Source organism: Eucyclogobius newberryi, unplaced genomic scaffold (assembly GCF_026437365.1).
Source record: "Eucyclogobius newberryi isolate DKJ021-1_F unplaced genomic scaffold, fEucNew1.0.hap1 SCAF_53, whole genome shotgun sequence".
Taxonomy (NCBI): Eukaryota; Metazoa; Chordata; class Actinopteri; order Gobiiformes; family Gobiidae; genus Eucyclogobius; species Eucyclogobius newberryi.
Window position 1 is genome coordinate 449177 of NW_027316201.1, and position 25120 is coordinate 474296.

Genomic DNA, 25120 nt, shown 5'->3' on the forward strand with positions numbered 1-25120 from the left:
AGAATGTACTTTGGGACTGTACTTTAGAATGTACTTTGGGACTGTACTTTAGAATGTACTTTGGGACTGTACTTTAGAATGTACTTTAGAATGTACTTTAGACTGTACTTTAGAATGTACTTTAGACTGTACTTTAGAATGTACTTTAGAATGTACTTTAGAATGTACTTTAGAATGTACTTTAGAATGTACTTCTGGACTGTACTTTAGAATGTACTTCTGGACTGTACTTTAGAATGTACTTCTGGACTGTACTTTAGACTGTACTTTAGACTGTACTTTAGAATGTACTTTAGAATGTACTTTAGAATGTACTTTAGAATGTACTTTAGAATGTACTTTAGAATGTACTTTAGAATGTACTTTGGGACTGTACTTTAGAATGTACTTTAGAATGTACTTTAGAATGTACTTTAGAATGTACTTTAGAATGTACTTTAGAATGTACTTTAGAATGTACTTTAGAATGTACTTCTGGACTGTACTTTAGAATGTACTTTGGGACTGTACTTTGGGACTGTACTTTAGAATGTACTTTAGAATGTACTTTAGAATGTACTTTAGACTGTACTTTAGAATGTACTTTAGAATGTACTTTGGGACTGTACTTTAGAATGTACTTTAGAATGTACTTTAGAATATACTTTAGAATATACTTTAGAATATACTTTAGAATATACTTTAGAATGTACTTTAGAATGTACTTTAGAATGTACTTTAGAATGTACTTTAGAATGTACTTTAGAATGTACTTCTGGACTGTACTTTAGAATGTACTTTAGAATGTACTTTAGAATGTACTTTAGAATGTACTTTGGAATGTACTTTGGAATGTACTTTGGAATGTACTTTGGAATGTACTTTAGAATGTACTTTAGAATGTACTTTAGAATGTACTTTAGAATGTACTTTAGAATGTACTTTAGACTGTACTTTAGACTGTACTTTAGACTGTACTTTAGACTGTACTTTGGGACTGTACTTTGGGACTGTACTTTGGGACTGTACTTTGGGACTGTACTTTGGGACTGTACTTTGGGACTGTACTTTGGGACTGTACTTTAGAATGTACTTTGGGACTGTACTTTAGAATGTACTTTAGAATGTACTTTAGACTGTACTTTAGAATGTACTTTAGAATGTACTTTAGAATGTACTTTGGGACTGTACTTTAGAATGTACTTTGGGACTGTACTTTAGAATGTACTTTAGAATGTACTTTAGAATGTACTTTAGAATGTACTTTGGGACTGTACTTTGGGACTGTACTTTAGAATGTACTTTAGAATGTACTTTGGGACTGTACTTTAGAATGTACTTTAGAATGTACTTTGGGACTGTACTTTGGGACTGTACTTTGGGACTGTACTTTGGGACTGTACTTTGGGACTGTACTTTGGGACTGTACTTTGGGACTGTACTTTAGAATGTACTTTGGGACTGTACTTTGGGACTGTACTTTGGGACTGTACTTTGGGACTGTACTTTGGGACTGTACTTTGGGACTGTACTTTAGAATGTACTTTAGAATGTACTTTGGGACTGTACTTTGGGACTGTACTTTGGGACTGTACTTTGGGACTGTACTTTGGGACTGTACTTTGGGACTGTACTTTGGGACTGTACTTTGGGACTGTACTTTGGGACTGTACTTTAGAATGTACTTTAGAATGTACTTTAGAATGTACTTTAGAATGTACTTTAGAATGTACTTCTGGACTGTACTTTAGAATGTACTTCTGGACTGTACTTTAGAATGTACTTCTGGACTGTACTTTAGAATGTACTTTGGGACTGTACTTTAGAATGTACTTTGGGACTGTACTTTAGAATGTACTTTGGGACTGTACTTTAGAATGTACTTTGGGACTGTACTTTAGAATGTACTTTGGGACTGTACTTTAGAATGTACTTTGGGACTGTACTTTAGAATGTACTTTGGGACTGTACTTTAGAATGTACTTTGGGACTGTACTTTAGAATGTACTTTGGGACTGTACTTTAGAATGTACTTTGGGACTGTACTTTGGGACTGTACTTTAGAATGTACTTTGGGACTGTACTTTAGAATGTACTTCTGGACTGTACTTTAGAATGTACTTCTGGACTGTACTTTAGAATGTACTTCTGGACTGTACTTTAGAATGTACTTTAGAATGTACTTTGGGACTGTACTTTAGAATTTACTTTGGGACTGTACTTTAGAATGTACTTTAGAATGTACTTTGGGACTGTACTTTAGAATGTACTTCTGGACTGTACTTTAGAATGTACTTTAGAATGTACTTTAGAATGTACTTTAGAATGTACTTTGGGACTGTACTTTGGGACTGTACTTTGGGACTGTACTTTGGGACTGTACTTTGGGACTGTACTTTGGGACTGTACTTTGGGACTGTACTTTAGAATGTACTTTGGGACTGTACTTTAGAATGTACTTTGGGACTGTACTTTAGACTGTACTTTAGAATGTACTTTGGGACTGTACTTTAGAATGTACTTTAGAATGTACTTTGGGACTGTACTTTAGAATGTACTTTAGAATGTACTTTGGGACTGTACTTTAGAATGTACTTTGGGACTGTACTTTAGAATGTACTTCTGGACTGTACTTTAGAATGTACTTCTGGACTGTACTTTAGAATGTACTTCTGGACTGTACTTTAGAATGTACTTTAGAATGTACTTCTGGACTGTACTTTGGGACTGTACTTTGGGACTGTACTTTGGGAATGTACTTTGGGACTGTACTTTAGAATGTACTTTGGGACTGTACTTTAGAATGTACTTTGGGACTGTACTTTAGAATGTACTTTGGGACTGTACTTTAGAATGTACTTTGGGACTGTACTTTGGGACTGTACTTTGGGACTGTACTTTGGGACTGTACTTTGGGACTGTACTTTAGAATGTACTTTGGGACTGTACTTTAGAATGTACTTCTGGACTGTACTTTAGAATGTACTTCTGGACTGTACTTTAGAATGTACTTCTGGACTGTACTTTAGAATGTACTTTAGAATGTACTTTAGAATGTACTTTAGAATGTACTTTAGAATGTACTTTAGAATGTACTTTGGGACTGTACTTTAGAATGTACTTTGGGACTGTACTTTGGGACTGTACTTTGGGACTGTACTTTGGGACTGTACTTTGGGACTGTACTTTAGACTGTACTTTGGGACTGTACTTTGGACTGTACTTTAGAATGTACTTTAGAATGTACTTTGGGACTGTACTTTAGAATGTACTTTAGAATGTACTTTAGAATGTACTTTAGAATGTACTTTGGGACTGTACTTTAGAATGTACTTCGGGACTGTACTTTAGAATGTACTTCTGGACTGTACTTTAGAATGTACTTCTGGACTGTACTTTAGAATGTACTTCTGGACTGTACTTTAGAATGTACTTCTGGACTGTACTTTAGAATGTACTTCTGGACTGTACTTTAGAATGTACTTCTGGACTGTACTTTAGAATGTACTTCTGGACTGTACTTTAGAATGTACTTCTGGACTGTACTTTAGAATGTACTTTAGAATGTACTTTGGGACTGTACTTTAGAATGTACTTTGGGACTGTACTTTAGAATGTACTTTAGAATGTACTTTAGAATGTACTTTAGAATGTACTTTGGGACTGTACTTTAGAATGTACTTTAGAATGTACTTTAGAATGTACTTTAGAATGTACTTTGGGACTGTACTTTAGAATGTACTTCGGGACTGTACTTTAGAATGTACTTCTGGACTGTACTTTAGAATGTACTTCTGGACTGTACTTTAGAATGTACTTCTGGACTGTACTTTAGAATGTACTTCTGGACTGTACTTTAGAATGTACTTCTGGACTGTACTTTAGAATGTACTTTAGAATGTACTTTGGGACTGTACTTTAGAATGTACTTTGGGACTGTACTTTAGAATGTACTTTAGAATGTACTTTAGAATGTACTTTAGAATGTACTTTGGGACTGTACTTTAGAATGTACTTTAGAATGTACTTTAGAATGTACTTTAGAATGTACTTTGGGACTGTACTTTAGAATGTACTTCTGGACTGTACTTTAGAATGTACTTCTGGACTGTACTTTAGAATGTACTTCTGGACTGTACTTTAGAATGTACTTCTGGACTGTACTTTAGAATGTACTTCTGGACTGTACTTTAGAATGTACTTCGGGACTGTACTTTAGAATGTACTTTGGGACTGTACTTTAGAATGTACTTCTGGACTGTACTTTAGAATGTACTTTGGGACTGTACTTTAGAATGTACTTTAGAATGTACTTTGGGACTGTACTTTAGAATGTACTTTAGAATGTACTTTAGAATGTACTTTGGGACTGTACTTTGGGACTGTACTTTAGAATGTACTTTAGAATGTACTTTGGGACTGTACTTTAGAATGTACTTTAGAATGTACTTTGGGACTGTACTTTAGAATGTACTTTAGAATGTACTTTAGAATGTACTTTAGAATGTACTTTGGGACTGTACTTTAGAATGTACTTTAGAATGTACTTTAGAATGTACTTTAGAATGTACTTTAGAATGTACTTTAGAATGTACTTTAGAATGTACTTTGGGACTGTACTTTGGGACTGTACTTTGGGACTGTACTTTGGGACTGTACTTTAGAATGTACTTTGGGACTGTACTTTAGAATGTACTTCTGGACTGTACTTTAGAATGTACTTCTGGACTGTACTTTAGAATGTACTTCTGGACTGTACTTTAGAATGTACTTTGGGACTGTACTTTGGGACTGTACTTTGGGACTGTACTTTGGGACTGTACTTTGGGACTGTACTTTAGAATGTACTTTAGAATGTACTTTGGGACTGTACTTTAGAATGTACTTTGGGACTGTACTTTAGAATGTACTTTGGGACTGTACTTTAGAATGTACTTCTGGACTGTACTTTAGAATGTACTTCTGGACTGTACTTTAGAATGTACTTTGGGACTGTACTTTAGAATGTACTTTGGGACTGTACTTTAGAATGTACTTTGGGACTGTACTTTAGAATGTACTTTGGGACTGTACTTTGGGACTGTACTTTAGAATGTACTTTGGGACTGTACTTTAGAATGTACTTTAGAATGTACTTTGGGACTGTACTTTAGAATGTACTTCTGGACTGTACTTTAGAATGTACTTCTGGACTGTACTTTAGAATGTACTTCTGGACTGTACTTTAGAATGTACTTCTGGACTGTACTTTAGAATGTACTTTGGGACTGTACTTTAGAATGTACTTTGGGACTGTACTTTAGAATGTACTTTGGGACTGTACTTTAGAATGTACTTTGGGACTGTACTTTGGGACTGTACTTTAGAATGTACTTTGGGACTGTACTTTAGAATGTACTTTAGAATGTACTTTGGGACTGTACTTTAGAATGTACTTCTGGACTGTACTTTAGAATGTACTTCTGGACTGTACTTTAGAATGTACTTCTGGACTGTACTTTAGAATGTACTTTGGGACTGTACTTTAGAATGTACTTTAGAATGTACTTTGGGACTGTACTTTAGAATGTACTTTGGGACTGTACTTTAGAATGTACTTTGGGACTGTACTTTAGAATGTACTTTGGGACTGTACTTTGGGACTGTACTTTGGGACTGTACTTTAGAATGTACTTTGGGACTGTACTTTAGAATGTACTTTGGGACTGTACTTTAGAATGTACTTTGGGACTGTACTTTGGGACTGTACTTTAGAATGTACTTTGGGACTGTACTTTAGAATGTACTTTAGAATGTACTTTGGGACTGTACTTTAGAATGTACTTCTGGACTGTACTTTAGAATGTACTTCTGGACTGTACTTTAGAATGTACTTCTGGACTGTACTTTAGAATGTACTTCTGGACTGTACTTAAGAATGTACTTCTGGACTGTACTTTAGAATGTACTTCTGGACTGTACTTTAGAATGTACTTCTGGACTGTACTTTAGAATGTACTTCTGGACTGTACTTTAGAATGTACTTCTGGACTGTACTTTAGAATGTACTTTGGGACTGTACTTTAGAATGTACTTTAGAATGTACTTTGGGACTGTACTTTAGAATGTACTTTAGAATGTACTTTAGAATGTAATTTAGAATGTAATTTAGAATGTACTTTGGGACTGTACTTTAGAATGTACTTTGGGACTGTACTTTAGAATGTACTTTGGGACTGTACTTTGGGACTGTACTTTGGGACTGTACTTTAGAATGTACTTTAGAATGTACTTTGGGACTGTACTTTAGAATGTACTTTAGAATGTACTTTAGAATGTACTTTAGAATGTACTTTAGAATGTACTTTAGAATGTACTTTGGGACTGTACTTTAGAATGTACTTTGGGACTGTACTTTAGAATGTACTTTGGGACTGTACTTTAGAATGTACTTTAGAATGTACTTTAGAATGTACTTTAGAATGTACTTTGGGACTGTACTTTAGAATGTACTTTAGAATGTACTTTAGAATGTACTTTAGAATGTACTTTAGAATGTACTTTAGAATGTACTTTGGGACTGTACTTTGGGACTGTACTTTAGAATGTACTTTAGAATGTACTTTAGAATGTACTTTAGAATGTACTTTAGAATGTACTTTAGAATGTACTTTAGAATGTACTTTGGGACTGTTGTTAACAAGGGTCTAGTGTTTGTATGTTAATATAATGTTTGATTTGTCCATCATTTAGTTAGTCACTCCGATTTAGTTATTAGTTTATTATTAGGGCTATTCATTTACGTTTCTATTTACTATTTGTAACCTGATCTCCAGCTATAGCCAATCACGTCTTCTTACTCTCCACCAATCATAGTTCAGCACCTGACGGGACTTGTGTGTTTAGCAAAGTTGTTGTGTTGTTTTTCCCCCTCGTATGGCACGGTGCCTCCGGCTGCTTCCCGTTCCTCGTGTGCTTTTCCTGTGTGTTTGGTCCTTGAGAATGTGAGTTTATTCCTCTTAATGCTTCGTCTTTGTCTGTTTTAACTGTGTTATTATTAGTCATTACCTGTAGTTAGTTTGTTTTATTAATCTGGCTCCATCTTGGCATTGTAATCTGCGCCGGTGATGCGTTCACGGCCCATAGGCCAGCATCACTCCGCAGCACGCTGGCGCTAGTAGTGATGCGTTCAAGGACGCTCGGAATTTATAGTTTTTGGCAAGAAAATGGCTGGAGATCATTGCTCTGTTGTGTTGTTGTGAATGTTGCTGCTTGTATACTGTATATTTCCCATTTGAACTTGTTTTAACGTAGCAAACTATTCACACCTTTACTGTTTATACATACTATGTTTTTCTGCCCATATTTATTTAATTATTGTGTTTTAATATCCATTTTTCACTGTACTTGTGTATTGTAGAAACCTAACCCCAAACATCAAACCTTAAACATCAAGCAAAATAAAGAGTGATAAGCAAAGCTGACGTCCTCCTTTGTTCTGGCCGGACAGTCCTTCAGAGGTCGCAAGATTGGGTCTCCTTCCCAACGCCTCATTTACATGTACTTTGGAATGTACTTAACCTGTTCCCACCCACCTGTGGCCGGCGAGCATTTTCTATATCTCAAATATTCTCTTACATCATCACTTTTATTTCCGTGGTCAATACCAGCAAGTTATACATCATTTTAAAGCTTATTTTCTCAACAAAACAAATATGTCATTGATTTACATTGAATAATTTGCCCCAAGAAGCAATTGACAATAGTTTGTGAGAAAGTCTCAACTTTTACAAACGCATGTCCTGTTTGTGTTTATGACGGACGAAACGGCTTTTTTTTTTTCTTCGTTTCTCGCCGGACGAGAATGCGCTTGTCCGGCGCATTTCTCCGTCCATAACAAATGACCTGTTTGACCTATAAGATAATGTTGGATATCCTTCTTTTCTTCAGACTGTTTCCTACAGAATGAGACCATCCACCATTTTTTCTGTCCACGGGTTTGTTTGCTACAGCCTCCGCAAAAAACGACGCACATGGATTAGTCTGTTTACATCTAAATAGCGCCGCATGTGAGTGACGTAGAAGAATTTGATTGACATATTATTCTAGCCAATAAGATTAGCTTTAGAAAGAGGGGCGGGACAAAGGCCTTATTGACACAGAATCTTCTGTATTCTCGTGCATATCCCTGGGAAGGCTGTAAAGAGACAGATTTCTCGGCAGGATTTTGCTCATAACGTTTTCTGATTTTATTAGCCTTTTGGACGTGCATTTTGTTAGATATATGTATTATTATACCAATACAAAAATAAAATAAAAATATTATTATTATTTTTTTTAACCTCTATATGGGAAATTCATGGGTAAACTCATATTTACACATTTTCACATATATTGTTTTTAGCAGTTATAATTGCTATTAGTGGCCTACAAAACATCAAAATGTATGTTTTATGATCATAGAGGAGCTAAAATTGTAATAAAGCAGTTTGGCACAGTTGGCACATATTTGGATCACTTGAATATACTTTTTGATTCAAAAAGGTCAACAGCACCAAAATGCCTGTTCTAGAGATCTGAAACTTGACACAGTTGTTGTCAACAAGATAAACATCATGTGCAGTGAACAGCATAAACACAATGAAGTATGTCCTGCTCAGGACCATTACAAATGGACAATATTCAGGCGAGACTAAAACAGGATGTTTTGTTTATGTTTGGGCCTCTGTAGTGTAAGTTCTGAAGCCCTGACAGTGTGACATCTGCACATCTGCAGAAACTAGAAGGTCTAAGCTTTCTAATGATGCATCACACTCACATGTGGAACATAAGATCCTCTTTTAATAAGCAATGCCATTTGGGTCCAACCATTGTGCACAGGGCGAAAATAGGTGGATGGAAACAGGTCTTTTGGCAGATGGCGAAAAAGTCCATCACAAAGAAATGGACACAAACACAAAGGATCAAGGACAGAGAGGGACAGACATCAGGCAAATGGACAGATTTGTCTGTGGCTCATGTCATTATTCTGGTTCTGGTTCTGTTGTGTTTTATGTTTGATGGTGGACTTCACTTTGTCTCTGTCCAGTTGGAAGGTTCTGACCGCGCGAGGCCTGACCTCTGACCTCACCTTGGTGTGGACGGTGAACTTGACCTTGTCTCTCTCGCTCAAAGCGTCAGAAATGTCGACCTGCAGCGTCGCATCGGTCTGAAGATCCACGTTCACAGCTCGAGGCTGCAACAGAGAAGAAGAGTGTGAGGTCAGAGGTCAGAGGAGGAGGAGAGTGTGAGGTCAGAGGAGGAGAGTGTGAGGTCAGAGGAGGAGAATGTGAGGTCAGAGGTCACAGGAGGAAGAGAGTGAGGTCACAGGTCAGAGGAGAGTGTGAGGTCACAGGTCACAGGAGGAAGAGAGTGCGAGGTCACAGGTCAGAGGAGAAGAGTGTGAGGTCAGAGGAGAGTGTGAGGTCAGAGGAGAACAGTGTGAGGTCAGAGGAGGAGAGTGTGAGGTCAGAGGTCACAAAAGGAAGAGAGTGTGAGGTCACAGGTCAGAGGAGAGTGTGAGGTCACAGGAGGAAGAGAGTGTGAGCCAGAACGAGCTGGAAAAAATCCTCGATTCAAACTTTAAGCTAAGATTAGTGGCTAACGCTAGCATCTTTGTGGCTAACGGTTCATTTAAGACTGCCGTGTTTATATTCTGGAGTCAGAGCGTTTAAACTGCGACTTAACCCGTCGCTGCAGTTTTACTGGCTCCCGCAATGCATCATGGTCTATAGTGACCCCTACTGACCATCGCTGGACACTACTTCTCATGGTGCATTGTGGGAAATTTGGACAGCGCTTGAAAATGTAATGAGCCCTAAATAGTGCCCCCTGTAGGAAAGAGTGTGGACATTCGGACGCAGCCCTTGTGTTTACGTCCGTCGCACATTGATGACATCATGGAGGATTTTAAACTATTTTTCTTCACAAACTGCAAATTCACAGAATTAAAACTACGATAAATATCTACCACAGATGCCCTCCCACCAAACAGAAGTGTAAACACAGTTCTCTGACAAAACATGTCCGAAATGTGTTAAAGATGAACTTTGATGTCTCTGACATACGTCACTGAGCAAAGCTGTGACTTCAGTCACGTGACAGCTCTGTTCATTTACACTTAATAATCCTAAAGTTTCATTTTCACAAGAATTAAAGTCCCGGAGGCGCGGCTCAGACGCGTTTAGATCCGGACTACAACATTAGCGGCTAACGGTGAGCTAAGCTAAAGCTAACACTGCTAACTCTCCTCAGACCCAGAGACAGAGACAAACTGTGGGACACGGGTCAGGACAGGCGGGGACAGGTCGTGTGGATTCTCCGCGGGCCCCGGAGCTCGTACCGCGGGCCCCGGAGCTCCCTCCCCGGCTCAGACACTCACCCCTCGGTCCTCTTCGCTGAGGAAGTCGGGTCCGTCGTCCAGCCCCTCCTGCTGCGGACACAAACCCGGGGAAAAGCGCGTTATTTGGGGCGCAGCGGGTGGACAAGGGGCCGGGGCCCGGGACACAGTCTCACAAAAACACTCATAATAACGTTAAAAATGAAGTAAAGAGAAAGAGAAAAACAGAACTCACCATCATGGCCGCCAGCGAGCAGAGCGGAAGCGCCGCGGCGTCATCACGCCACGCGACGGAGAAATTGATTTTTAAATTCTGTTTATATATTTAATAACAAACGACTCTAAAGTGACTCTTGTATCACAGCCTTTACGCCTGGGTCTTGTCCGGTGCAGTGACCCCTCCCTGACCCAAAGAGAGCTAACCACTCTGCCACCAGCAGCAAAACAGAAGCCTCATCTCCAGGAGCAGCGGCTCTACTCTGAGCCATCTTTATCAATACAGTTCAGATGAAGTTCAAACGTTTGTCACAAAAGGAGAGATGTCATCTGTAAAAAAAAAAACAATGGTGTATCTTCTTTGACAAAACGTGTAACTTCCGGTTTTAGAGAGTGCACTTTTATTTTGAAGAGCTACTTCCTGTTTAGCGTTTTGGCGGAATGAGCTTGACAGAAAAGACGGTTTGTTTTAATTTTGTGTAAAAGTCCATGTCACTCTAGTTTGTGCTAAACAATGAAGAGCATTTCACATTTACAGCCATTAAATCATCAGTAAAGTGTCAGACTTCATCTTTTACTTTCAAAGAACTCAATCGAACTTAATGAAGTGTAGTAGTAGTAGTAGTAGTAGTAGTATTTGCAGTAGTAGTAGTAGTAGTAGTAGTAGTTGTAGTAGTAGTAGTATTTGCAGTAGTAGTAGTAGTAGTAGTATTTGCAGTAGTAGTAGTAGTAGTAGTATTTGCAGTAGTAGTAGTAGTAGTAGTATTTGCAGTAGTAGTAGTAGTAGTAGTAGTAGTATTATTTGCAGTAGTAGTAGTAGTAGTAGTAGTAGTAGTAGTAGTAGTAGTAGTAGTAGTAGTAGTATTTGCAGTAGTAGTAGTAGTAGTAGTAGTAGTAGTAGTAGTAGTAGTAGTAGTAGTAGTAGTAGTAGTAGTAGTAGTAGTAGTAGTATTTGCAGTAGTAGTAGTAGTAGTAGTAGTAGTATTTGCAGTAAACAGAGGACAGGAGGCGTCGTCGGTGCCACTCGGGTTTATTTTGTGGCTCGTTCATTTTAAGGCTCTGACCAAGTGACCAAGATCCAAGGGACATTCAACCGAGACCTGGACCGGTCAGGCTTCATTCACAAACTTGACCTTTTATAAAACAGAAATGATCCTTGGATGTTTTTGTGGCGTTTGGCTTTACAAAAGGAACAGATTCAAACAGAAAAGTACAAAACCAGGAGTTTGAGCAAAATATTTTCCATAAAAATGTGGAATATGCAGCGGTGGACTCAAGGTACTTTTACTACACAACAAACATGATCCAAATCTAGTTTGACTCTTGAGCTGAAACTTTAGTATTTGGTCTGAAAATACTTTTGTCCTTAAACTGAAGAGGCTTTGAATCCACTGCTGCTGCATACTCTTAATAAGAACATGTGTACTTCAGGAGGAGTGTGTGTACTTCAGGAGGAGTAGTTGTAGTTCATGTACTTCAGGAGGAGTAGTTGTAGTTCATGTACTTCAGGAGGAGTAGTTTGTGTACTTCAGGAGGAGTAGTTGTAGTTCATGTACTTCAGGAGGAGTAGTAGTGGTAGTTTGTGTACTTCAGGATTAGTAGTAGTGGTAGTTTGTGTACTTCAGGAGTAGTAGTAGTTGTAGTATGTGTACTTCAGGAGTAGTAGTAGTAGTATGTGTACTTCAGGAGTAGTAGTAGTAGTATGTGTACTTCAGGAGTAGTAGTAGTAGTATGTGTACTTCAGGAGTAGTAGTAGTAGTTTGTGTACTTCAGGATTAGTAGTAGTGGTAGTTTGTGTACTTCAGGAGTAGTAGTATGTGTACTTCAGGAGTAGTAGTATGTGTACTTGAGTAGTAGTAGTAGTAGTATGTGTACTTGAGTAGTAGTAGTAGTAGTATGTGTACTTGAGTAGTAGTAGTAGTAGTAGTAGTAGTAGTAGTAGTAGTATGTGTACTTGAGTAGTAGTAGTAGTAGTAGTATGTGTACTTGAGTAGTAGTAGTAGTAGTATGTGTAATTCAGGAGTAGTAGTAGTAGTAGTATGTGTACTTGAGTAGTAGTAGTAGTAGTATGTGTACTTCAGGAGTAGTAGTAGTAGTAGTAGTATGTGTACTTAGGAGTAGTAGTAGTAGTAGTATGTGTACTTGACTAGTAGTAGTAGTAGTAGTATGTGTACTTGACTAGTAGTAGTAGTAGTAGTATGTGTACTTGACTAGTAGTAGTAGTAGTATGTGTACTTGACTAGTAGTAGTAGTAGTAGTATGTGTACTTGACTAGTAGTAGTAGTAGTATGTGTACTTGACTAGTAGTAGTAGTATGTGTACTTGACTAGTAGTAGTAGTAGTAGTATGTGTACTTGACTAGTAGTAGTAGTAGTAGTATGTGTACTTGACTAGTAGTAGTAGTAGTATGTGTACTTGACTAGTAGTAGTAGTAGTGTGTACTTGACTAGTAGTAGTAGTAGTAGTATGTGTACTTGAGTAGTAGTAGTATGTGTACTTGAGTAGTAGTAGTATGTGTACTTCAGGAGTAGTAGTATGTGTACTTGACTAGTAGTAGTATGTGTACTTGACTAGTAGTAGTATGTGTACTTGACTAGTAGTAGTAGTAGTATGTGTACTTGACTAGTAGTAGTAGTATGTGTACTTGACTAGTAGTAGTATGTGTACTTGACTAGTAGTAGTAGTAGTAGTATGTGTACTTGACTAGTAGTAGTATGTGTACTTGACTAGTAGTAGTAGTAGTATGTGTACTTGACTAGTAGTAGTAGTATGTGTACTTGACTAGTAGTAGTATGTGTACTTGACTAGTAGTAGTAGTAGTAGTATGTGTACTTGACTAGTAGTAGTATGTGTACTTGACTAGTAGTAGTAGTAGTATGTGTACTTGACTAGTAGTAGTGTGTACTTGACTAGTAGTAGTGTGTACTTGACTAGTAGTAGTAGTAGTATGTGTACTTGACTAGTAGTAGTATGTGTACTTGACTAGTAGTAGTAGTAGTATGTGTACTTGACTAGTAGTAGTATGTGTACTTGACTAGTAGTAGTAGTAGTATGTGTACTTGACTAGTAGTAGTATGTGTACTTGACTAGTAGTAGTAGTATGTGTACTTGACTAGTAGTAGTGTGTACTTTAGTAGTAGTAGTAGTATGTGTACTTGACTAGTAGTAGTATGTGTACTTGACTGGTAGTAGTATGTGTACTTGACTAGTAGTAGTATGTGTACTTGACTAGTAGTAGTGTGTACTTGACTAGTAGTAGTAGTAGTGTGTACTTGACTAGTAGTAGTAGTATGTGTACTTGACTAGTAGTAGTATGTGTACTTCAGGAGTAGTAGTATGTGTACTTCAGGAGTAGTAGTATGTGTACTTCAGGAGTAGTAGTATGTGTACTTCAGGAGTAGTAGTATGTGTACTTCAGGAGTAGTAGTATGTGTACTTCAGGAGTAGTAGTAGTAGTTTGTAGTGTGAAAAGCCACGCGATGTACAATAAATAAACTTCACTTTTGAGACGTTTTTGGCAAAAAAAAATGACACTTTTGTCGTTTTAATTCTTCATTTTGGGGCAGATTGTTTGTCCTTCATTTGAACAAAAACACAGGATTTTATCACGAACGAGGCGCTTCCACTGAACACCACTGAGCGGCGCTCTAACCGCACCGCCCAAGTGACAGGGTCCAAATTAAACTGACTTTTAGAGGTTTTATTCCTGCAGACGGCGGTACAAGTACACACAGTGCAAGTACACACAGTGCAAGTACACACAGTGCAAGTACACACAGTACAAGTACACACAGTACAAGTACACACAGTACAAGTACACACAGTACAAGTACACAGTCGCTCGCTCGGCGCCGCTCAGTGGAAAGCCTCAGTTTTTGTAAACGTGTTTGAACCGATTCTTCGTTTGCAGCTTCTCCTTCAGACAGCGGTGGGCGGGGCATGGGGGCAGGATGGCACGTGATTGGCTGCGGTGGGCGCCCTTCACAGAGCCTTTCCCTCCAGAGACACGACCACAGGACCGCCCAGTTTCTCTGCCAGGTTCGAGCGATCCTGGATGTCATCGAGACCGTTCACCTGCCACTCGTGTTTGATACCTGCACCAGACAAGACTGGGTTAAACCGGGTCTGAACGCGGGTTAAACGGGGTCTGAACGCGGGTTAAACGGGGTCTGAACGCGGGTTAAACGGGGTCTGAACGCGGGTCTGAACGGGGTCTGAACGCGGGTCTGAACCCGGGTTAAACGGGGTCTGAACCCGGGTCTGAACGCGGGTCTAAACGGGGTCTGAACCCGGGTTAAACGGGGTCTGAACCCGGGTCTGAACCGGGGTCTGAACGCGGGTCTGAACGCGGGTTAAACGGGGTCTGAACCGGGGTCTGAACGCGGGTCCGAACGGGGTCTGAACGCGGGTTAAACGGGGGTCTGAACGCGGGTTAAACGGGGGTCTAAACCCGGGTCTGAACGCGGGTTAAACGGGGTCTGAACGCGGGTTAAACGGGGTCTGAACGCGGGTTAAACGGGGTCTGAACGCGGGTCTGAACGGGGTCTGAACGCGGGTCTGAACCCGGGTTAAACGGGGTCTGAACCCGGGTTAAACGGGGTCTGAACCCGGGTCTGAACGCGGGTCTGAACGGGGTCTGAACGCGGGTCTGAACGCGGGTCAAACGGGGTCTGAACCGGGGTCTGAACGCGGGTCCGAACGGGGTCTGAACGCGGGTTAAACGGGGTCTGAACGCGGGTTAAACGGGGGTCTGAAACCGGGTCTGAACGCGGGTTAAACGGGGTCTGAACGCGGGTTAAACGGGGTCTGAACGCGGGTCTGAACGCGGGTTAAACGCGGTCTGAACGCGGGTTAAACGGGGTCTGAACGCGGGTTGAACGCGGGTCTGAACGCGGGTTAAACGGGGTCTGAACGCGGGTCTGAACGCGGGTTAAACGGGGTCTGAACGCGGGTCTAAACGCGGGTCTGAACCCGGGTTAAACGGGGTCTGAACCCGGGTCTGAACGTGGGTCTGAACGCGAGTCTGAACGCGGGTCTAAACGCGGGTCTAAACGCGGGTCTGAACCCGGGTTAAACGGGGTCTGAACCCGGGTTAAACGGGGTCTGAACCCGGGTTAAACGGGGTCTGAACCCGGGTTAAACGGGGTCTGAACCCGGGTTAAACGGGGTCTGAACCCGGGTTAAACGGGGTCTGAACGCGGGTTAAACGGGGTCTGAACCCGGGTTAAACGGGGTCTGAACGCGGGTTAAACGGGGTCTGAACCCGGGTTAAACGGGGTCTGAACCCGGGTTAAACGGGGTCTGAACCCGGGTTAAACGGGGTCTGAACCCGGGTTAAACGGGGTCTGAACCCGGGTTAAACGGGGTCTGAACCCGGGTTAAACGGGGTCTGAACCCGGGTTAAACGGGGTCTGAACCCGGGTTAAACGGGGTCTGAACTCGGGTCTGAACCCGGGTCTGAACGCGGGTCTGAACGCGGGTCTGAACGCGGGTTAAACGGGGTCTGAACCCGGGTCTGAACGCGGGTCTGAACGCGGGTTAAACGGGGTCTGAACGCGGGTCCGAACGGGGTCTGAACGCGGGTTAAACGGGGTCTGAACCCGGGTCTGAACGCGGGTCTGAACGCGGGTCTGAACGCGGGTTAAACGGGGTCTGAACCCGGGTCTGAACGCGGGTCTGAACGCGGGTTAAACGGGGTCTGAACCGGGGTCTGAACGCGGGTTAAACGGGGGTCTGAACGCGGGTTAAACGGGGGTCTGAAACCGGGTCTGAACGCGGGTTAAACGGGGTCTGAACGCGGGTTAAACGGGGTCTGAACGCGGGTCTGAACGCGGGTCTGAACCCGGGTTAAACGGGGTCTGAACCCGGGTCTGAACGCGGGTCTGAACGTGGGTTGAACGCGGGTCTGAACGTGGGTTGAACGCGGGTCTAAACGCGGGTCTGAACCCGGGTTAAACGGGGTCTGAACCCGGGTTAAACGGGGTCTGAACCCGGGTTAAACGGGGTCTGAACCCGGGTCTGAACGCGGGTCTGAACGCGGGTTAAACGGGGTCTGAACCGGGGTCTGAACGCGGGTTAAACGGGGTCTGAACGCGGGTTAAACGGGGTCTGAACGCGGGTCTGAACGCGGGTCTGAACCCGGGTTAAACGGGGTCTGAACCCGGGTCTGAACGCGGGTCTGAACGTGGGTTGAACGCGGGTCTGAACGTGGGTTGAACGCGGGTCTAAACGCGGGTCTGAACCCGGGTTAAACGGGGTCTGAACCCGGGTTAAACGGGGTCTGAACCCGGGTTAAACGGGGTCTGAACCCGGGTTAAACGGGGTCTGAACCCGGGTTAAACGGGGTCTGAACCCGGGTTACACGGGGTCTGAACCCGGGTTAAACGGGGTCTGAATGCGGGTTAAACGGGGTCTGAACCCGGGTCTGAACGCGGGTCTGAACGCGGGTCTGAACGCGGGTTAAACGGGGTCTGAACCCGGGTTAAACGGGGTCAAACGGGGTCTGAACCCGGGTTAAACGGGGTCTGAATGCGGGTTAAACGGGGTCTGAACCCGGGTCTGAACGCGGGTTAAACGGAGTCTGAACCCGGGTCTGAACGCGGGTTAAACGGGGTCTGAACGCGGGTTAAACGGGGTCTGAATGCGGGTTAAACGGGGTCTGAACCCGGGTCTGAACGCGGGTCTGAACGCGGGTTAAACGGAGTCTGAACCCGGGTCTGAACGCGGGTTAAACGGGGTCTGAACGCGGGTCTGAACGCGGGTCTGAACCCGGGTCTGAACCGGGCCTAATGTTTGTTAGCATAATAAGGAGGTGTTAGCATTACGGCTAAACTGGCTCAGATGGTGGTGAATGGTCTGGAACATTCAGCTGTGATGTAGTTGTACAAAGACAGGGTCAGACATACGACAATCTGCAGAAAGACTGATGGAGCCAAAACATGAGTTCGTTATAGAGAGTTCACATATGAACAAGGCCATTAGGTCAGACAGTGCACCGGTCAGAGGTCACAGAGGTCACACGGAGGTCACAGGTGCTTTTACCTGTAAACTTCTTTTTGATGGCGTCTTTGGAGCTGGCGTAGATCATCTTACTCTTCAGAGGAGCGTTCTCAGGAGCCCTGGACACAGAAGGAGACGCAGATCAGGTCCAGGCTCCTGTCTGTGGTTTGGACCGTTTTTAGTCCTTTTGAGGCTCTGCAGCGAAATAGACGCTAGTCCCTCAAATCTTCGACCGGGGTTTGAATAAGGAGGGGCCCCTCGTGCCCCTTTATCGAAATTCCGCCAAAAAAATTTGGTTTTGACAGACATGCCACTTCGCAGTATTCTCGCTTCTCATTGGCCGAGCAGTGTGTCCGTGATCTAATGTCGATGAACCAAAAACACAAAGTGACTGATGAACAGAAAAGAAAAAAAGAAAATGGATAAGAAGAATGATAGGGACAGACAGTATATGGAGCTGTGAGACAGACAGTATATGGAGCGGTGAGACAGACAGTATATGGAGTGGGACAGACAGTATATGGAGTGGTGAGACAGACAGTATATGGAGCTGTGAGACAGACAGTGTATGGAGCTGTGAGACAGACAGTATATGGAGCGGTGAGACAGACAGTATATGGAGCGGTGAGACAGACAGTATATGGAGTGGTGAGACAGACAGTATATGGAGTGGGACAGACAGTATATGGAGTGGTGAGACAGACAGTATATGGAGCGGTGAGACAGACAGTATATTGAGTGGTGAGACAGACAGTATATTGAGCGGTGAGACAGACAGTATATGGAGCGGTGAGACAGACAGTATATGGAGCGGTGAGACAGACAGTATATGGAGCGGTGAGACAGACAGTATATGGAGCGGTGAGACAGACAGTATATTGAGTGGTGAGACAGACAGTATATGGAGCGGTGAGACAGACAGTATATGGAGCGGTGAGACAGACAGTATATGGAGCGGTGAGACAGACAGTATATGGAGCGGTGAGACAGACAGTATATGGAGCGGTGAGACAGACAGTATATGGAGCGGTGAGACAGACAGTATATGGAGCGGTGAGACAGACAGTATATGGAGCGGTGAGACAGACAGTATATGGAGCGGTGAGACAGACAGTATATGGAGCGGTGAGACAGACAGTATATGGAGCGGTGAGACAGACAGTATATGGAGCGGTGAGACAGACAGTATATGGAGCGGTGAGACAGACAGTATATGGAGCGGTGAGACAGACAGTATATTGAGTGGTGAGACAGACAGTATATGGAGCGGTGAGACAGACAGTATATGGAGCGGTGAGACAGACAGTATATGGAGCGGTGAGACAGACAGTATATGGAGCGGTGAGACAGACAGTATATGGAGTGGTGAGACAGACAGTATATGGAGTGGTGAGACACAGACAGTATAACGAGTGGTGAGACAGACAGTATTTGGAGCGGTGAGACAGACAGTATATGGAGTGGTGAGACAGACAGTATATGGAGTGGTGAGACAGACAGTATATGGAGTGGTGAGACAGACAGTATATGGAGTGGTGAGACAGACAGTATATGGAGCGGTGAGACAGACAGTATATGGAGTGGTGAGACAGGTGGTGGTATTGAACATCACTGACACTTGATTTGTTCCTGAAGAAGATGATGATTGAGAATATGATGTAATATATATATATTTATGATCAAACATAAAATCTCCTGGTGTCAACAGTATTTCTTCTGTGACAAACATGATGATATTAAATGAAACACTTTTAAAGATCATGATCTCTGGTTCATATCAAATAAAAGATAAAAGTACTTTAAATACTTTTACATGCTAATAACCAGGTTTAAAACACATTCAACTTGTTCTTATGACGCCGCGCGCTTGTGGGCCCCTTGATATTGCTGGGGGGCCCCTAACTTTGTAAATCTATTTCTCAGCCTGGCTCCGTCTATGATTTGGACTGTGTTTAGTCCTTTTGAGGCTCGGTCTGTGGTCTGGACTCACCAGAAGACAAAGACGAGGTCCTCCTTCTTGCTCTCACGCGTCTCGTACGTGGCGTCGTACAGACAGTAGCGACAGTCCATGGGCGGCAGCATCTTGACGAAACAGGCGTACGGATCGTCCACCGTTTCGCCGATGTCGCCCACGAGGATCTGCTTCCCCTCCTCCACGATGATCTTCTTCCTGTCGTCCGAGAGGCAGAACAGCACCGCCTTCTTACGCTTCTTCACCTCCTCCGGCGTCGACGACTTACGAACCTTCATCTCGTTAAATACTTTGATCACCTCGTCGTTCACGGTAACGCCTGAAGCCTGAGGAAGGAAACACGTATGAGGCTGAAGCCCGAGGAAGGAAACACGTATGAGGCTGAAGCCCGAGGAAGGAAACACGTATGAGGCTGAAGCCCGAGGAAGGAAACACGTATGAGGCTGAAGCCCGAGGAAGGAAACACGTATGAGGCTGAAGCCCGAGGAAGGAAACACGTATGAGGCTGAAGCCCGAGGAAGGAAACACGTATGAGGCTGAAGCCCGAGGAAGGAAACACGTATGAGACTGAAGCCCGAGGAAGGAAACACGTATGAGACTGAAGCCCGAGGAAGGAAACACGTATGAGGCTGAAGCCCGAGGAAGGAAACACGTATGAGGCTGAAGCCCGAGGAAGGAAACACGTATGAGACTGAAGCCCGAGGAAGGAAACACGTATGAGACTGAAGCCCGAGGAAGGAAACACGTATGAGACTGAAGCCCGAGGAAGGAAACACGTATGAGACTGAAGCCCGAGGAAGGAAACACGTATGAGACTGAAGCCCGAGGAAGGAAACACGTATGAGACTGAAGCCCGAGGAAGGAAACACGTATGAGGCTGAAGCCCGAGGAAGGAAACACGTATGAGACTGAAGCCCGAGGAAGGAAACACGTATGAGACTGAAGCCCGAGGAAGGAAACACGTATGAGACTGAAGCCCGAGGAAGGAAACACGTATGAGACTGAAGCCCGAGGAAGGAAACACGTATGAGGCTGAAGCCCGAGGAAGGAAACACGTATGAGACTGAAGCCCGAGGAAGGAAACACGTATGAGGCTGAAGCCCGAGGAAGGAAACACGTATGAGGCTGAAGCCCGAGGAAGGAAACACGTATGAGGCTGAAGCCCGAGGAAGGAAAAACGTATGAGGCTGAAGCCCGAGGAAGGAAACACGTATGAGACTGAAGCCCGAGGAAGGAAACACGTATGAGACTGAAGCCCGAGGAAGGAAACACGTATGAGACTGAAGCCCGAGGAAGGAAACACGTATGAGACTGAAGCCCGAGGAAGGAAACACGTATGAGACTGAAGCCCGAGGAAGGAAACACGTATGAGACTGAAGCCCGAGGAAGGAAACACGTATGAGGCTGAAGCCCGAGGAAGGAAACACGTATGAGACTGAAGCCCGAGGAAGGAAACACGTATGAGGCTGAAGCCCGAGGAAGGAAACACGTATGAGACTGAAGCCCGAGGAAGGAAACACGTATGAGGCTGAAGCCCGAGGAAGGAAACACGTATGAGACTGAAGCCCGAGGAAGGAAACACGTATGAGACTGAAGCCCGAGGAAGGAAACACGTATGAGACTGAAGCCCGAGGAAGGAAACACGTATGAGACTGAAGCCCGAGGAAGGAAACACGTATGAGGCTGAAGCCCGAGGAAGGAAACACGTATGAGACTGAAGCCCGAGGAAGGAAACACGTATGAGGCTGAAGCCCGAGGAAGGAAACACGTATGAGACTGAAGCCCGAGGAAGGAAACACGTATGAGACTGAAGCCCGAGGAAGGAAACACGTATGAGACTGAAGCCCGAGGAAGGAAACACGTATGAGGCTGAAGCCCGAGGAAGGAAACACGTATGAGACTGAAGCCCGAGGAAGGAAACACGTATGAGGCTGAAGCCCGAGGAAGGAAACACGTATGAGACTGAAGCCCGAGGAAGGAAACACGTATGAGGCTGAAGCCCGAGGAAGGAAACACGTATGAGACTGAAGCCCGAGGAAGGAAACACGTATGAGACTGAAGCCCGAGGAAGGAAACACGTATGAGACTGAAGCCCGAGGAAGGAAACACGTATGAGACTGAAGCCCGAGGAAGGAAACACGTATGAGGCTGAAGCCCGAGGAAGGAAACACGTATGAGGCTGAAGCCCGAGGAAGGAAACACGTATGAGGCTGAAGCCCGAGGAAGGAAACACGTATGAGGCTGAAGCCCGAGGAAGGAAACACGTATGAGACTGAAGCCCGAGGAAGGAAACACGTATGAGACTGAAGCCCGAGGAAGGAAACACGTATGAGACTGAAGCCCGAGGAAGGAAACACGTATGAGGCTGAAGCCCGAGGAAGGAAACACGTATGAGGCTGAAGCCCGAGGAAGGAAACACGTATGAGACTGAAGCCCGAGGAAGGAAACACGTATGAGACTGAAGCCCGAGGAAGGAAACACGTATGAGGCTGAAGCCCGAGGAAGGAAACACGTATGAGACTGAAGCCCGAGGAAGGAAACACGTATGAGACTGAAGCCCGAGGAAGGAAACACGTATGAGACTGAAGCCCGAGGAAGGAAACACGTATGAGACTGAAGCCCGAGGAAGGAAACACGTATGAGGCTGAAGCCCGAGGAAGGAAACACGTATGAGGCTGAAGCCCGAGGAAGGAAACACGTATGAGACTGAAGCCCGAGGAAGGAAACACGTATGAGACTGAAGCCCGAGGAAGGAAACACGTATGAGGCTGAAGCCCGAGGAAGGAAACACGTGTGACCAGGACCAGAACGTGTTAAAGACCCAAACAGAGGTCCCACAGTTCCAGTGGATCTAGTTCCAGCTCGAGGTTCTGCAGAATGAAGTCATGTGATCACCACCACGTCCAGTCAAACACAGAGGTCAAAGCAGGGACTTGTGTGAGGTTCTTCAGTCGCACCTGAGCAACACAGGAAGGGCATCTGACACTGTGGAACACCCGCCTCTTTAATGCTCTGAACCAGGAAACCTCTCGTGCCGTGCCAGACCAGACCAGACCCCCGAGAATGTGACAGAGTCTTTAATGTTTCCCACAGATTCTCTGTAAACGAGTTCAGGACTTTAAGCTTTATCTGCCCCGGGCCCCCTGGAGCCCCCGGCCCCCCTGGAGCCTGCCCTGGAGCCCCCGGGCCCCCTGGAGCCTGCCCTGGAGCCCCCGGGCCCCCTGGAGCCTGCCCTGGAGCCCCCGGGCAGGCGCCCCGGGGGGACAGTGCTGGTGTTTGTTTCACGTCAGAGCCTTGGGGCCCAGGGGCCCTTCAGCTCAAGACGCAGCGGTTGAACCCTGACACCTTTGCCCGGGAGGGGCAGCTGTGGCCCGGGTGAGAGCGGCTCGTGTCCGGCCTCTGGACCTCCAGCTCCGGCCGTAAGATGGCCGCCGCGGGCCCGGGCCTGGGGTGAGTCCGGTCCAGAGGCCGGACACAGGCGGACGAGGCTCGCGCTGGTCAGACAGAACTGGACTTTCACCGCTTCAGGAGTTTAAACTTTAAGTCACGAAAAGAAAGCTCAAAATCACAAGTTTGAGGCGCGTGCGCTCGCGTCAATCAGAGCGTGATGCTAACGGCTAACGGCTAACGGCTAACGGCTAACGGCTAACGGCTCCGTTATTCACACAAATCACAGAAACACACTTGAGCCATGAACCCCGCTCCCTGGCCCCGGTGTGACCCGCTCCCTGGCCCCGGTGTGACCCGCTCCCTGGCCCCGGTGTGACCCGCTCCCTGGCCCCGGTGTGACCCGCTCCCTGGCCCCGGTGTGACCCGCTCCCTGGCCCCGGTGTGACAGTGTCGTGAGCCCGGTCCCGGGGCAAAGCGGCGGAGCTTTTATACTTCATGGCGGCTCTGCATTCCAAACATTTCCGCCGCGGCGCCGGGATCAGGCCGAAAACAGCGTTTGTCACTGACTTTTCCCGAGTAAAAGAAGAACAACTTTCAAATCCAACGACTTAAACGTGTTCGAGGACAAATCGAGCCGTTCCGAGCCGGACTGAGCGTGAGTTAGCCGCGGTTAGCCGTTAGCTCGGTCCAGGCAGTGACAGAATAACGGTCCCGGGATCAGAGCGGCTTCAGCGGGGTGTCACCGGGGCTAAGGCCGCTGTGGAAGGCTCCAAACACGGACACATTCAGCCGAAGAGCGCGGGGCGTCGGGACCGGGCGCACTCACCATGTTTCCCTCGGGTCTTGGCCGTAAATCGGGGCTGATTCTCGGTGAAAGAAGCTGAGCAGCAGCGGAGGAGCAAGACCGAGACCGACACCGGAGACAGGGGGCGGGGCCTAAGGGCGAGGGGCGGGAGCAGCGCTGAGTGACAGCTGCGGGACTCAATCAGGGTTTACCAGGACTAAAGAGGGACTAAAGAGGGCCTAAAGAGGGACTAAAGAGGGCCTAAAGAGGGACTAAAGAGGGCCTAAAGAGGGACTAAAGAGGGACTAAAGAGGGACTAAAGAGGGACTAAAGAGGGACTAAAGAGGGACTAAAGAGGGTCTAAAGAAGGACTAAAGAGGGCCTAAAGAGGGACTAAAGAAGGCCTAAAGAGGGCCTAAAGAGGGTCTAAAGAGGGTCTAAAGAAGGACTAAAGAGGGCCTAAAGAGGGCCTAAAGAGGGTCTAAAGAAGGACTAAAGAGGGCCTAAAGAGGGCCTAAAGAGGGACTAAAGAAGGACTAAAGAGGGCCTAAAGAGGGACTAAAGAGGGCCTAAAGAGGGACTAAAGAGGGACTAAAGAAGGACTAAAGAGGGCCTAAAGAGGGACTAAAGAGGGACTAAAGAGGGACTAAAGAGGGCCTAAAGAGGGCCTAAAGAGGGACTAAAGAGGGACTAAAGAAGGCCTAAAGAGGGCCTAAAGAGGGTCTAAAGAGGGTCTAAAGAAGGACTAAAGAGGGCCTAAAGAGGGCCTAAAGAGGGTCTAAAGAAGGACTAAAGAGGGCCTAAAGAGGGCCTAAAGAGGGACTAAAGAAGGACTAAAGAGGGCCTAAAGAGGGACTAAAGAGGGCCTAAAGAGGGACTAAAGAGGGACTAAAGAAGGACTAAAGAGGGCCTAAAGAGGGACTAAAGAGGGACTAAAGAGGGACTAAAGAGGGCCTAAAGAGGGCCTAAAGAGGGACTAAAGAGGGACTAAAGAGGGACTAAAGAGGGCCTAAAGAGGGCCTAAAGAGGGACTAAAGAGGGCCTAAAGAGGGCCTAAAGAGGGCCTAAAGAGGGCCTAAAGAGGGACTAAAGAGGGCCTAAAGAGGGACTAAAGAGGGCCTAAAGAGGGCCTAAAGAGGGACTAAAGAGGGCCTAAAGAGGGACTAAAGAGGGACTAAAGAGGGCCTAAAGAGGGACTAAAGAGGGACTAAAGAAGGCCTAAAGAGGGCCTAAAGAGGGTCTAAAGAGGGTCTAAAGAAGGACTAAAGAGGGCCTAAAGAGGGCCTAAAGAGGGACTAAAGAGGGCCTAAAGAGGGACTAAAGAGGGCCTAAAGAGGGACTAAAGAGGGCCTAAAGAGGGACTAAAGAGGGACTAAAGAGGGACTAAAGAGGGCCTAAAGAGGGCCTAAAGAGGGACTAAAGA

The 25120-nt window shown here is 44.9% G+C and overlaps 2 protein-coding genes across 3 annotated transcripts in view; both read right to left on the bottom strand.

The window, feature by feature from the left end:
• Positions 1–10635, bottom strand: part of snx6 (sorting nexin 6) — a 34327-nt gene extending 23692 nt beyond the window's left edge. For both annotated transcript variants that reach the window (XR_011932495.1, XM_072465983.1), the window contains exons 1-3: positions 10572–10635; positions 10379–10429; positions 9089–9193 (exon numbers count right to left, since the gene is read on the bottom strand). Coding sequence is in view for 1 of the 2 variants with exons in the window: in XM_072465983.1 (XP_072322084.1) it covers positions 9089–9193; positions 10379–10429; positions 10572–10577 (162 nt within the window). In the remaining variant the exon portion in view is untranslated. The remainder of the gene's footprint in view (positions 1–9088; positions 9194–10378; positions 10430–10571) is intronic.
• Positions 10636–14454: 3819 nt separating this feature from the next.
• cfl2 (cofilin 2 (muscle)) lies at positions 14455–23877 on the bottom strand. The gene is made up of 4 exons (XM_072465981.1): positions 23740–23877; positions 19542–19849; positions 17594–17670; positions 14455–14646 (listed from the first exon to the last, which is right to left on the bottom strand). Exons 1-4 carry the CDS (start codon positions 23740–23742, stop codon positions 14534–14536), a joined length of 501 nt encoding a protein of 166 aa, XP_072322082.1. The 5' UTR covers positions 23743–23877; the 3' UTR covers positions 14455–14533.
• Between the last annotated feature and the right edge of the window lie 1243 nt (positions 23878–25120).

Excerpts from the sequence above, each read along its gene's own strand:
- cfl2 (XM_072465981.1), bottom strand. Across the intron at positions 17,671-19,541 it reads GACCTCGTCTTTGTCTTCTG|GGCTCCTGAGAACGCTCCTC; the intron begins GTGAGTCCAGAC and ends TTCTGTGTCCAG. Across the intron at positions 14,647-17,593 it reads CATCAAAAAGAAGTTTACAG|GTATCAAACACGAGTGGCAG; the intron begins GTAAAAGCACCT and ends TGTCTGGTGCAG.